The 14,142-nt window shown below is 37.5% G+C and overlaps 1 protein-coding gene across 2 annotated transcripts in view; it reads right to left on the bottom strand.

Moving 5' to 3' along the window:
* The window catches only part of IPO11 (importin 11), a 194,925-nt gene that overhangs the window by 147,425 nt on the left and 33,358 nt on the right, over nt 1-14,142 (bottom strand). For both annotated transcript variants that reach the window (XM_030321825.1, XM_030321834.2), the window contains exons 4-5: nt 10,537-10,609; nt 8,508-8,711 (exon numbers count right to left, since the gene is read on the bottom strand). In XM_030321825.1, the coding sequence (XP_030177685.1) occupies nt 8,508-8,711; nt 10,537-10,609 (277 nt within the window). The remainder of the gene's footprint in view (nt 1-8,507; nt 8,712-10,536; nt 10,610-14,142) is intronic.

Raw genomic sequence — 14,142 nt, 5'->3', positions numbered from 1 at the left:
ACTCCGAAGGGCTTCCGTGCAGGTCCTCAGCTCCAACCCAGCTCAAACTGACTCATGTAAGGGGCTATCAGGGGAGATACACAAAGCAAGGAGCTCTCAGATGCAACACCTAGTTGGGAGTCTCCTTGGCTAGAACTGCTGGTTTGGCAAAACAAAACACATTTCTTCCCTGCTTTTGTCCCTTCCCCTCCTTCCTTCTACTGTTAACTTTTAGCCCTCTTTGAGTAACTTCTCCTTGCATCTTAGCTAACAAAAACACGTCAGATTTATTTTTAAAGGTGTTTTATAAGAGCAATAGCAAAATGGCATAACTATTTTACTGTTATAATTTTTCAGGCACTACTTCTTATTACCAGGAGAATATCCCTTTACAGAATGCTACCACCTGCATATGCACAATGTAAATTACAATATACATACCAAACATAAAATCCTCCCCACTCACACCCAACACAAAAAACAAAATATACCACAGAACAACTGTGAATACTGAACCAAAGGTTCTCAATGTCAGAAAAGTAAACAAAAGGAAGTATTTCATCATGGTAGAATCAAACTCATCCTAATAAAATTCTATGTTGCTCCATAAAATCGTCCTCTTTTCCTTTTTTAAACATGTGTAAGAAAGTTGCATAACTCAGAATATCCAAAGTTCTACCATTCTGCCTTAAGAAACTTTCAACAACGTTTGGAATTTGCATCCCCATTTCTTAAAAAAACAATGCCATAAGGTTTTTAGATATTAAGGACACAGATCTTTATTTATTAATTCTTCCTTCTTTCTAGCCCTGAAAAGTTAATAGTATGAAAGTGCCCCTTTAATTAGTCATAAAATATGAAAAGCACCTAAGCAGCTTTGGCACACAGCGCGTATTGCTGAATGAAGCCATACAGCATTTAAGGCACAAATCAAGAAAAAACCAGCAGTATATGGGGAAAACTTTTAATCAATATTCTCCTTTGTCTTATGTTCCAGGTCTGGAGTTAAGCACGTAGTTAAGGGCATTAGGCATCTATCAAAGCTCTATTCAAGATTCTTTTTAACTAGCCTACAAAAAAAAAGGTCTCTACACAGAGATGGCTGAAATGAAGAGGCAGCAATGGCACTACCCTTTCAGCCCAACAGTAAAAGGACAAAGACAGATAATGAAGAAAGAGACCAAAAGAACTTGGGAAGAAACACTGTCAGCTATCCTACACACTCAAGCTTCTACCTGCTCCAGAAAACACCAACTGATGTATGCTTATAGAAGGCTCAGTGGGAAAAGGGGAAAAAATGAAATAGGTGAAATAAAAAATATTTCTTCTACATTTTCTTCTCAAAAATACAGAGGCAGAAGGGAGACAATTCAGTAAGACAATATGAAAATAAGCTATTTAATGAAACATTTTAGGTACTGGTTTACAAGATCCATCAATACTTGCATTTTCTTTTCCTAAACCACAAGAAACAGCGCCACCCACTGGCTGCTGAGTGATTTTAACTGATAAGTCCCAAGACTTGATTCCTTGAATGTCAAAAGGGAACCATTACAGGACGTTTGATTTCTTCTGGCATTTAAAATATTCTAATGCTTTTTTACCCTCAAGACCACTGTTCTAACAACTTTCCCCTAAGAAAAATTAGCCTGAAAAACTTTAAAAATCAATGTCTTGTAATTAATCACCAATAGTGGGGCACAAAATATTACCCATAATCTAATAGTGGTAAAACCTGCTTAACCTCATTCTAATCAATAAGGCGTAAAATCAACAGATACATAATGTACAACATCCTGTAAGACATTTGAACGAAATCTTTTACCAAGTGAGTGGCATGGAAAAAAAAAGGGGGGGGGGGGAAGGAAATGAATATTATTCTAAATTAAAACACACTTAGGAGACAACCAAATGTATCCACCTTAGTCATTCTTCTGGCTCAAACCAACCATTTGTTAAACTATATTTGAGAACAATGTAGAAAAAGTGCTGAAAGTATCAAATGGTATTAAATCACTATTTTTGCTTTTCTTAGGTTGGTAAAAGTTAAATGATAATAAACAAAATAATCTTTTTACAGATGAATACTCAACTATTTCATAATAAAATCTCATGAAATCTTTAAATTACTTTAAAATACCTTAGGATAAAAGTGATAAAACAAAAATGACACAATGCAAACTGCTAAATCTTGATGATGGGTATATGGCAATTTATATTAAGTATTTCATAACAAGAAATTTTAAAAACACCTGTATGTTCTTAATGACAAAAAAGGTAGTTATTTTGGTAGTCATCATTTTTTTCTTTAATTTAAGGCTTAAATATAAATTTGCTTCCATTTACTCATGATATAGATATATATATATATATATATCAAATTACCAAAATGTTTCACGACAGAAACTCTGGTGGGTACGAGATCTATCTACCTCAATAACAATTTCCAATCAAACTGCCAATGTCTCAACTGATATCTATTCACTTTCACTGAAGGACATTCCTAAAGACCAGTAACACATGTTACCTACATATCTTTTAGCAAACTCTCATTTTCCTTTTGTTCTCAAACACGCCACCGGTATAACTGAGGCCCACAAGGGTCGCCGTGACCCATCTTACAGATCCCTAAAGTCCTCTAATCCTAACACAGCCACAAACCTGTCTTCTGCCACTGGTGCCTACATGATGCTCTCATGTATCCAAAGGATCACAATTCGTTAGGAGTGAAGAAAAGGTGAAACTACCCTCCCTCCCCATTTGGGACCTTATCTTTGTTCACAGCTGTGTCTCAGGCATCCAATACAATGGATTTGTCAGATGGACAAAGCAAAGAACATTACTTCAAGAGCAACTTATAAAGACTTCAGCCATAAATTTTTTGAGTTTTTATTCTTTTTATGAGCCCCTTTTCCTAGGAGTCAGGTAAGAGATTGTGTACTACAGAAAGGATAAGCACCATGCTATACTAAAATTCTCCCTGGAGCGCCTGGGTGGCTCAGTCTGTTAAGCGGCTGACTCCACTTCAGCTCAGGTCACAATCTGATCGTGCATGAGTTTAAGTCCAGCATTGGGCTCTGCACCGTCAGGGCAAAGCCTACTTGGGATTCCCTCTCTCTGTCTCTCTCTCGCTCATTTTCTCCCTCTCTCCCCCTCACTCCTCAAAATATATAAAATAAAATTCTCCTGTTCAGTGTTCAGCACACAGTTTTTTGTTTTTTTTGTTTTGTTTTGTTTTTGATCAAGCTAGTCCTGTTGAGTCTCTCCTCCCTTAAAAGTTCCCACCAAAAGGAGCACCTGGGTGCTCAGTCCTTTAAGCATCCAACTCTTGATTTCTGTTCAAGTCATTTCACAGTTCATGACTTTGAGTTTCAAGTTGGGCTCCGTGCTGACAGCACAGAGCCTGCTTGGGATTCTCTCTCCCTCTCTCTTCCTGATCCTCCCCTGCTTGCACTCTCTCTCAAAAATGAATAAACTTAAAAAAAAAAAATAAGTTCCCACCAATAGGTTCTTTCCCTCCCATTACTGTAACAATAGACAGAGACATAACATTCTCAAATCCTCATACAAGTTCATAGCAGCAGAAATGACCCTTTATAAAAGTTGGAGCCATTCTTTAAATAATATGTTTTTAAAAGCCAATATAAAATTTGGCAGAGCAAGAGACAAGATCTAGAATTAACATGGCATTTGGTGGGACAATTAAAATTACCCAAAACAAAACTAAAAACAAGCTATTTCACCTATCCGAGGACTTAAAAACACACATTTATATTTTAAGTAAATTTTACTACAGTATAATATCCTAAAGGCTATACCATGTTAAGTGGCACCCAGGTAGTCTCACATTGGACATTCATAATTTCCACTGTTTGGAAATTTCCCCCAGGGATCACATCATGAAGTTAGCGGTTTCTAAGGAGTAAGTGTGAAAGACTGTGACACTTGGCTGAGCATTCTTATACTAATCAATCCATCTCATCCATCTCAAAAGTAGTCACGTGGTTCCATTTTGTTAACTTAATTTAGAAAACACAGTAACTCATCAAGAAGACTATTCTTTTTTATTTTCCTTCCAGAACAGTCTTTTATTCCTTACTCTTGCTTCAGCTTGTTTTTCACACTTTTTACGAGCATACTTACTCATTTTCTTTTACTCTCACATTCATGGGATCAGTCAATTGTAAACACATAGCATAAGCACATACACAGTCATGTGATCTTCTCCTGACGCAACATAGACCACAATTCTGAGGAAGCACCTTTTTTAAATTTTTTTTTCAAGAACAGAATTTAGTGATTCATCGCTCACATATATCATCCAAGTGCTCATCCCAACAAGTGAGGGAAGACTATTCTGAAGCACAACTGACCTATGAACAACATGACGGTTAGGGCCAACTCCCACCACCACACTCAGTCAAAATTTTATGAGTAACTTTTGACTCCCCCCAAACCTAACTACTAACAGCCTATTGTTGGCCAGAAGCCTTATCAGCAACATGAACAGTTGAGTAACATGCGTATTTTGTACTTTATATGTATTATATACTACTCTTACAATAAATTAAGTTAGAAAAAAGAGAATGTTACTACGAAAGCCATAGGGAAAATACATTTATAAAACTTTACTGTAAAAATTCATCTGTATAAACAGATCCACACAATCCAAACCTGTGTTGTTGGAGAATCAACTATATTTGGTAACCCGGTTTCACTTCGTCTCAGTTCTGTTTTACCCTCATCATGCAAACAATACACATGCTGTTTAGTGGGAATTTATTTATCATTAACCCTTGAGTTTTTAAAAAGTCTAAGTTTTAGCTTTGACCACATAAACAACCTAACAGAGTGTTTAGTTTTCTTCTGTAGCAGATTTTAATAGCTTACTAAGTGACTTTTAAGAGTTTGTATATTAGGACTTTCCCAATGAACACCACAAGACTATCCATGTCTTTCATCTCCCTCAGTACTGCACGTATCTCTTGTACATGATAAGCAATCAATTATCTGTTCAATGACCCTTAAGCAGAAAAATTTTAAGATTAATTCCTAACTTCCAGCCTAGAAAGATTCCTAACAAAAACAAATTATGGAAAACGTCCTTTTTAGAGATTCATGCAGAAGTACTTTTGAATGGAAGGACAGGTCAGGATTTGCTCCAGCAAATTAAACTACTGGGGCACCTGGGTGGCTCAGTCAGCTGGGTGTCCCAACTTTGGCTCTGGTCACGACCTCACGGTCCAAGCCCCACATCGGGCTCCATGATGACAGTGCAGAGCCTGCTTGGGACGAAAGTAAGTGTACAAAGGTCTTGGCTTCTAGACCAAAACAGTGATTAAAAACACTAACATCTGTATTTAAATCAGGCTGTAACTCAGATTTTCATCTCAAAACTTTCATGGTGCTTATACAGATTAACCTAGAGTAATAGAGATAATAAATTCATGGAATTACACAACTTTAGAACTGAAAGGGTTTTAAAGAATCACCAAGTTTAAGTATCTTGCTCAAATCCCAAAGCTGTTCAGTACAGAAAAGCATTCTACACTGGAAAACATTTCTTCTCACACCTGTCAACCTGTTTACTTGTTTTCTAACAACAAGTACAATATATTGCTGCTTTCAAAAAATCTTTTCCTCTTTTTAAGTTTGGATTGCTTCCTTTACCACAGCATATAATTTTACAAGTTACACATCATGTCTACAAAATATTATTTGGTTAAAACATTTATAATTACATTAGAATAACTATTTGTACCTTAAGTTTCCTTGTTTTCATAGACTCCAGATTTTGATTTTAACAGTACTTTATATCAACATTTTTATATTCAAGTTTCTGTGAAAAGCATACTGTTTATTAAAAACAAAACCTTGTGTGTGTCAAATCAAGCTCAATTTTGCTACTGCAAAACAATTTTCTCTCAACTGCTGATTTTCTAATATGTCACCCCTGAAAAGAGCATAAATTATTTTAATGTGAAAGAAAAATAGAATATAGAAATTGTTGGCACACAAAGAGTAGCAGGCTGCACTTTTAAGTGCACACTGCAATACTGTGCTATAGCAACTAGCTCAGCTATGAGCTTACATTTTATTTATTTCTGTAGGAAACTAATATAGTACATGAAGACCATCTTAGCATTACAGTAAAAGTATTATTAAAGAAAACTTTCCTACCTTTTAGATTACCTAAAAAACAGGGGCTACACATTATTAACTAGCAAAGTTCCTTTTTTTTCTTAAATTTTTTTAATGTTTAATTATTTTTAAGAGAAAGAAAGAGCATGAATGCAGGAGGGGCAGAGAGAGGGAGACACAATCTGAAGCAGGCTCCAGCTTCTGAGCTGTCAGCACAGACCCCCCCCCCCCCCCACACACACACACATGGGGCCCAAACTCACTCATGCTCCATGTTTCCAGGTTTGGCTACTTCAATCTAAATTGAAGGCGTTAAGCTGAATTTTTTTCCAGGTATCTTAAGTTTTTGCATATTTTCCCAAAACTCCTGCTCTTTTAAGTTTTGCACTATGCCACTTTGAAACCTAGAAGGTATGTATGTAGAACAAGTCTCCTCTTCTATATATTCATCTAACATTTATTGAGCACCACCCACTCATATGCATTCTTCTGAACTTGACAGTAAGACTGTAACAATAAAGGCTTACATTCCTCTCTCATGAAACTCATAGTGTAGGGGATCTAAGAAAGATAAGTCAACAACTGAAAGTCAGCACTATGGAACTGATACTATGCTCAAAGTACACACAAGATGCTAGGTAGACCTATACTTTACTGCATATACAGAAGAAACAGCCTCATACTACAAGTAAATGAGCCAAGAAAGTTGAAAGGGTGAGAAAGCTAAGTCAAACAGGCTATTCAGAATACAGCCTCTGATTAGGCACAATTTGTAAAATAAATGAGCATGACTTTAGGGGAAAAAAAATAAAATTTGTAGAGACTGCTTAAGCTGAATATAAATTATACCTAAAACTAAAACAACACGTTATGAGAGTACAACTCGGGAAAGTTGAACTATGAATTGAGACTTTACAGAAGGGTACTCTTTGACAAAATAACTTTGACAATCTTTAGACACTTGATTTCGGAAAACAGCAAATATGAAAGTTAAGTGGAAAGGTGTAAGATGAGGATAAAGGTGAGAAAAATCAGCAAGAAATTCACAGAAAAACCTAAGAGGATAAACAGTCCAGTTTTTAAATCCTAGTTGGCTTTTGGGGCACCTGGGGGGCTCAGTTGGTTAAGTGTTCAACTCCTGATTTCAGCCCAGGTCACGATCTCATGGTTCATGGGATCTAGCACTGCCTTGGGTTCTGCACAGACAGCACAGAGCCTGCTTGGGATTCTCTTTCTCTCTCTCTGTCTGCCCATCCCCAAATAGTGTGTGTGTGTGTGTGTGTGTGTGTGTGTGTGCGCGCGCGCGCGCGCTCTCTCAAAATAAATGAAAATAAACTTTTTTTAAAAAATCCTAGTTGGCTATCAAGCAAAAGCAACAATGATCTAAAAAGCAATCTTCAACAAACACAATTTCTCTTATATTCAACATCCTTGAATACATCTAAGATTGGCTATTTAAAACCACTAGGTTAAAAGTAAAGAGAACCAGGGCACCTGGGTGGCTCAGTCTCTTAAGCATGTGACTTCAGCTCAGGTCATGATCTCTCAGTTTGGGAGTTCAAGCACCACATCAGGCTCTGTGCTGACAGCTTAGAGACAGGAGCCTGCTTCAGAATCTTTGCCTCTCTCTCTGCCCCCCGACTCTCAAAAATAAATAAACACTAAAAAAAAAAAAAATTTTTTTAAAGAAAGTATAGGGAACCTAATGGAATTCTGGCTTAAACTTTGATGTATATAAGAATCACCTGGGGAGCCTGTTAAAAATGCAGATTCCCAAATTATATGGTCAAAGTGAGGCTTACAAAAGGCAAAAATACTATGACAGTTACCAGTGTTACAAGGTGCAGTCCAAAACAGGTTGAACAGCATGAAAATCACTACTTTAGTAAGGTGAAAACAGTCAAATACAAAAATGTCAAAGTAAGTGAATGAAAAAAGCAAAGTCTTTTCAACAAATGGTGTTAAAACAACCAATAAAGGGCTCTCACCCACCAGTTATGTCAAACTCCCTCCCTACATTGACCTACATCCATCAATTACCCAAGCAAGTCAAAATTTTAACCTTCTGAATTTCAGCTCTATCCCTCATAAATGCTCCCTTTTACCGCAGCTTCTTTTTCCCATGTAAACTTCAATACCCTCAAAACAGTCTCTGCCTTCAGACCGTTCTCTACCAACCAATACCCCGCTTCTGGCAACCTAGCCATCTTATGGGTCGCATCACTATCCAGTTTAAAATCTTTCAGATGTTATCTATTATTCTAAACTTTCTAAGCTCAAATGGAAAGAATTCATAATCTTTCGATACAACAGAGGAGTAAAATTACAAACATTTCTATACAAGTAGCAGTTTTCATAATCAAAATTAACTATGTTAAATCACTTACATCATAAAACAATTTCCTATCAGCAGCCAGACGTTTGGAAGCCAGAGTCTTGGTAACATGATAGAAGGTAAGTAATGCTCTGTGCTGTCGAAGATCATCTTGGACTTTCACAGATTCTATAAGAGTGGGAATGAGTTCAGGCCACTGTCTAGGACAGTCCAATCTAGCAACTTTTGCAATCAGCACTGCAATCTGAGTTGCAATCTAAAGAGAAACAAAGTAGTCATCAGAAACACACATATATAATCAAAGCAACAGATAAGGAATGCATTCACAGTTGAAAATTACCTTCTGGTCAGTTATACATTTGACAAAAGTGACTACAATTTCACTGAAAACTTCTTACTTAAGACAGTGGTTCACCAAGTATGGTCTATGAATCCCTTGAAGAGGGGAAGGGGGCTAAGACCCTTTCAGGGATCTGCAAGGTCTCTCTTTAATTTATCACTGTGATGCTAGATGTTCTTCATGTAACTTTTCCTAAAATAATACTTGGCAACAGAGTATAGGAAGCAGCAGATATGAAAATCTAGATGTTTTCTTTTAAATATCCAGACACTATGGAAATAAACAATAATGCAAAACAATGCCACTCTTCTCCTTAAATATGTATGTGTTGGGGGAACCAACTATGGTTCATTTTTTTAAATTCTATTTATGTTAACAAGTAATGGTTTTATTAATGTTAAAAAATTTGTTTCAATTGATAACACAGTAAATATCAAAATATAATGTGCCGTTTTATTTTAGCAGAATAAAGAAGTTATAAGATCACAAAGTTTGAGAATCACTGACCTAAGAGTAGAAATGAACATCAAATATTATGTTTGTAAATAATGACATTTGTACAGATCGTGTTTCCCAAATGCTGGCTGACAGAGCATATTAAGCAATGGTTTATCACAAACCCCTCCCAACCATATCCTGCCCCAGTGAGAAATACTTCTTTAATCCCAATCTTCCCTCACCTCCTTCAAGGGACTACAAAGCAGAGAACTAAGATCACTGTAGAACAGATTGAGATAAAACTGGATTAGATACATCACAAAATCCAGTGAGGCTAAATATTCAAATTAAAATAATTAAGTGTAATAAATAGTAACTTGTAAAAATTTAAGAATTTTTTTTTTTTTTTTTTTTAAATTTTTTTTTTTAACGTTTATTTATTTTTGAGACAGAGAGAGACAGAGCATGAACGGAGGGAGGGGCAGAGAGAGAGGGAGACACAGAATCGGAAACAGGCTCCAGGCTCTGAGCCATCAGCCCAGAGCCTGACGTGGGGCTCGAACTCACGGACCGCGAGATCGTGACCTGGCTGAAGTCGGACGCTTAACCGACTGCGCCACCCAGGCGCCCCAATTTAAGAATTTTTGAATCCATATGCAAAACATTCTTACACGCAAAATCTCACTGTAAAGGAAAGAAAGAAATGGAACTGAATAATCTATTACAGTATATAGGGAGAAGTGAAAATGTCATGGGTGTCGGGAATAGACAAGATATACTGTAGTTTAAAAAAAGGAGGGGAATGGGGTGCCTGGGTGGTCTGAGCATCCATCCAATTTCCCCTCAGGTCATGATCTTATGGGTTCAGGTTTGTGAGTTTAGACCCTGCACTGAGCTTGCTGCTGAGAGCACAGAGCCCGCTTCAGATCCTCTGTCCCTTGCTTTCTCTGCCCCTACCCTGCTCGCTCACTCTCTCAAAAATGAATAAACATTCAAATAAAATTTTAAAAAGGAGGTAGAGAATAACAAATCATTAAAATTAATTTCTATGCAATAAGACCAGAAATATATAGAAACTTGCTTTCAATACTGTATTTCTTAAAATGACTTCTGAATTTTAAAACAGCCAAATATAACAAAAATTCTTGACAGCTAGAAATTAACCTCAAAATTTAAAACCCACAAATATTACGAATAGACATGATAAAACTTCATTTTTCCTTCCAAAAAACAAAATTAGTTTGGAAACGAAATAGAAAGTAGGGGAACAGAAAGCATACTTAGCATTCATTTTCTCACTAACCTGGTTTACTGGTTCGTTGAAGTTGGTGATTAGCCCTGCACGCAACGTAGATTTCTCCTCCTCTGAGAGAGCACTGTAAAAAGATTAATTCATTATGCAAGAGGATGCTACCTAACAATAAACATAGGTAAGCACTACTTTGAATTTTAAGAATAAAAAGCCTTTCAAAAGAGGCCACTCATTAGTTTTGGTAAATAAATAGAATTATTGCCATTACTTGTATATTGACACATCAAGTAATTCCTAAGTGTAAAGCTCCTTCACAAGTGAATACAAAGTACAAAATAGTAAGCAACAGGAAATAAGACAAATCCAGAATGACAAATGTGGTACTGTGACATCTGCTTTATTAATATAAAAATAGTTGCCTAAAAAAATTAGTGGTTTCTAAAAAAAAAAAAAAAAAAAAGTGTGTATGAATAAGTATTAGCCTTCCACTGACTTCTTTTATAAAATCTGAGTGAGGTTATTCTATAGGGGAAGGGATCAGGAATCAGAGGATATTTGCAATTAAAGACTTATTAGAAATCAGCTAGTTTAGGGGGCCTTGGAGGCCCCCTGCTGTATCAGCACAGAGCCTGCTTAAGAGCCTCTGTCCACCTCTCTCTGCCCCTCCCACGCCTGCACATGTTCTCTCTCTCAAAAATAAACATTAAAAAAAAAAAAATCAACTAATTTATAATTTTTCATTTTACATCTCCAGGAAGGATAAAAACAATACTAACAATTCTGCCTGCAAATGAGTTAGTAAACTACAAGAGCAAAAGACCAGGATGGAGAATATTCACTATTAGAGTATACGCATTTTGATTTTTGAAATATATGAATGTTGGGGCGACTGGGTGGCTCAGTCGGTTGGGCGTCCGACTTCAGCTTGGGTCACGATCTCACAGTCCGTGAGTTCGAGCCCCGCGTCGGGCTCTGTGCTGACAGCTCAGAGCCTGGGGCCTGTTTCAGATTCTGTGTCTCCCTCTCTCTCTGACCCTCCCCCGTTCATGCTCTGTCTCTCTCTGTCTCAAAAATAAATAAAACGTTAAAAAAAAAAATTAACGGGGCGCCTGGGTGGCGCAGTCGGTTGAGCGTCCGACTTCAGCCAGGTCACGATCTCGCGGTCCGTGAGTTCGAGCCCCGCGTCGGGCTCTGGGCTGATGGCTCAGAGCCTGGAGCCTGTTTCCGATTCTGTGTCTCCCTCTCTCTCTGCCCCTCCCCCGTTCATGCTCTGTCTCTCTCTGTCCCAAAAATAAATAAACGTTGAAAAAAAAAATTAAAAAAAAAAATTAAAAAAAAAAAAAGAAATATATGAATGTATTGTTTATTTAAAAATTACATTTTAAAGCCCCACATTAAGGTTTTCCATTATGGCTATGATAGAGTAGATGGTATCAGATAAATCATCCCAGTAAGATCAGCTATAAAAGTGCTACACAACTTTTTGTTTTTTAAGTGTTAAGGCATCTCTCTGTTGAGTAGAACTGTGTCCCTCCAAAAAGATATGTTCAAGCCTTAACCCCAAGTATCTCTGAATGTGACCTTATTTTAAAACTGGACACTTGCTGATGTAATCAAGTCAGAATGAGGTCATAACAAATTAGGGTGGGCCCTGATCCAATGACTGGTGGTGCCCTTTACAAGGAGAGGAAAACGTGGACAGACACAGAAGAAACACGTGAAAAGGCGGCCATGTGATGATGGAGGCAGACACTGGGATTACAACTGCAAGCCAAAAATCCCTAACGATTGCAGACCACAAACAGAGACTAAAAAGAGACAAGGAAAGATTTTTCCCTAGGATCTTCAGAATAAGCAAAGCCTTGACAAGCATCTTCACCTTAGACTTCTAGCCTCCTGAACTGCGGGACAACACAATTCTGTTGTTGTAAGCTACCCAGTTTCTGGTAGTTAGTTATGGCAGACTGAAGAAACTAATGCAGCATCTAAAACAATGTAGGCAGCCATGACTTGAAAGATGAAGGTCTAGAAAAAAGGGAGAGGAACTGTGATGAACCAGAACATTTCCCCTGGAGCTATCTGCCCATAAAAAATCAAAGCAGGAACTACAGGACTAATGAGCTAAGAGATTTCACTAGGTCTCAAGTGCTGAAAAGGCAAAAACTGACGCTCAGGGCGAACCAGTAAGGCAATACTTTGGTAAACACCCAAAGATTGCAGCTGAAACCCGAAGAAGGCTAAAAATTAGGATTAAGAGTAAACCAGAAAGATGGGGTGCCTGGGAGGCTCAGGTGGTTAAGGGTTTAACTTCGGCTCAGGTCATGATCTCGTGGTTCATTGATTTGAGCCCCGAATGGGGCTCTGTGTTGACAGCTCAGAGCCTGGAGCCTTCTTCAGATTCTGTGTCTCCCTCTCTCTCTCTCTGACCCTCCCCTGCTGGCTCTCAAAATAAATAAAAACATATTAAAAAAATAAAAAAAAAAAAAAAAGGTAAACCAGAAAGAGACCACCCTCAACTAAGTCAAGGTTGAAGTCATATTCTATTTGCCTGCCTGGAAAAAATTAAAATTTTCTCTAAAGAAAAATAACAAAATTCCAAGCCTCTCCAATTTTCCCTCAACAATGCTTAGCATTCAGTCAAAAACTGACTATGTATACTACAAACCAGGTAAAAGTTATTAAAATCAAAACACAAATAAAAATAGGAGACACAAGGGTGCCTGGGTGGCTCAGTCAGTTAAGCATCCGACTTCGGCTCAGGTCATGATCTCACAATCCATGAATTTGAGCCCCGCGTCGGACTCTGTGCTGACAGCTCAGAGTCTGGAGCCTGCTTCCGATTCTGTGTCTCCCTCTCTCTCTGCCCCTCCCATACTTGTGCTCTGTCTCTGTCTCTCTCAAAAAATAAATAAAATGTAAAAAAAAAAAAAAAAAAAAAAAATTTTTTTTTAAATAGGAGACACACAGGGCACATGGGTGGTTCAGTTAAGCATGCAACTCTTGATCTCAGCTCAGGTCTTGACCTCAGGGTACTGAGTTCAGGTCCCACAGTGGGCGCCATGCCAAAACAAACAAACAAAAAAAAACAAGAAAAGAAAAAGAAAAAACAAATAAAAACACCACACACACAGGAAATACAGACATTGTAATTATCAAAATCACACTTTAAAAAAATTATGAATTTGTTGATCAAAATAGGTGAAAACTGTACTATTTCACCACAGAGCTGGAATTCATTTAAAAACAAAAAACAAAAATAGGGGTGCCTGGGGGGCTCAGTAGGTTAAGTGTCTAACTCGGTTTCAGCTTAGGTCATGATCTCAGTCTGTGGGTTTGAGGCCCAGAGCCTGCTTGAGATTTTCTCTCTCTCTCTCCCTCTGTCTCTGCCCCTCCCCTGCCCATGCTCTCTCTCTCTCTCTCTCAAAATAAATAAACTTCAAAAACAATGTTTTAAAAAATACCAAAGGAAAATCCTAGAATTGACTTTTTAAAAAATAGCAAAATAAAGGTAACAAACTTAAGGAGAAGTCAGTAGAAAATATACAGATTAAAATATAATGAGGAAAAATGGACTTCTAGAGGCACCTAACTGGCTCTGTCTGTAGAGCATGCAACTCTTCATCTCTGGGCCATAAGTTCAATCCCTACCATGGGTGG

Source organism: Lynx canadensis, chromosome A1 (assembly GCF_007474595.2).
Source record: "Lynx canadensis isolate LIC74 chromosome A1, mLynCan4.pri.v2, whole genome shotgun sequence".
Lineage (NCBI taxonomy): Eukaryota > Metazoa > Chordata > Mammalia > Carnivora > Felidae > Lynx > Lynx canadensis.
Note: the sequence above shows the minus strand (reverse complement) of the source record. Positions and strands in the feature narration are given on the sequence as shown.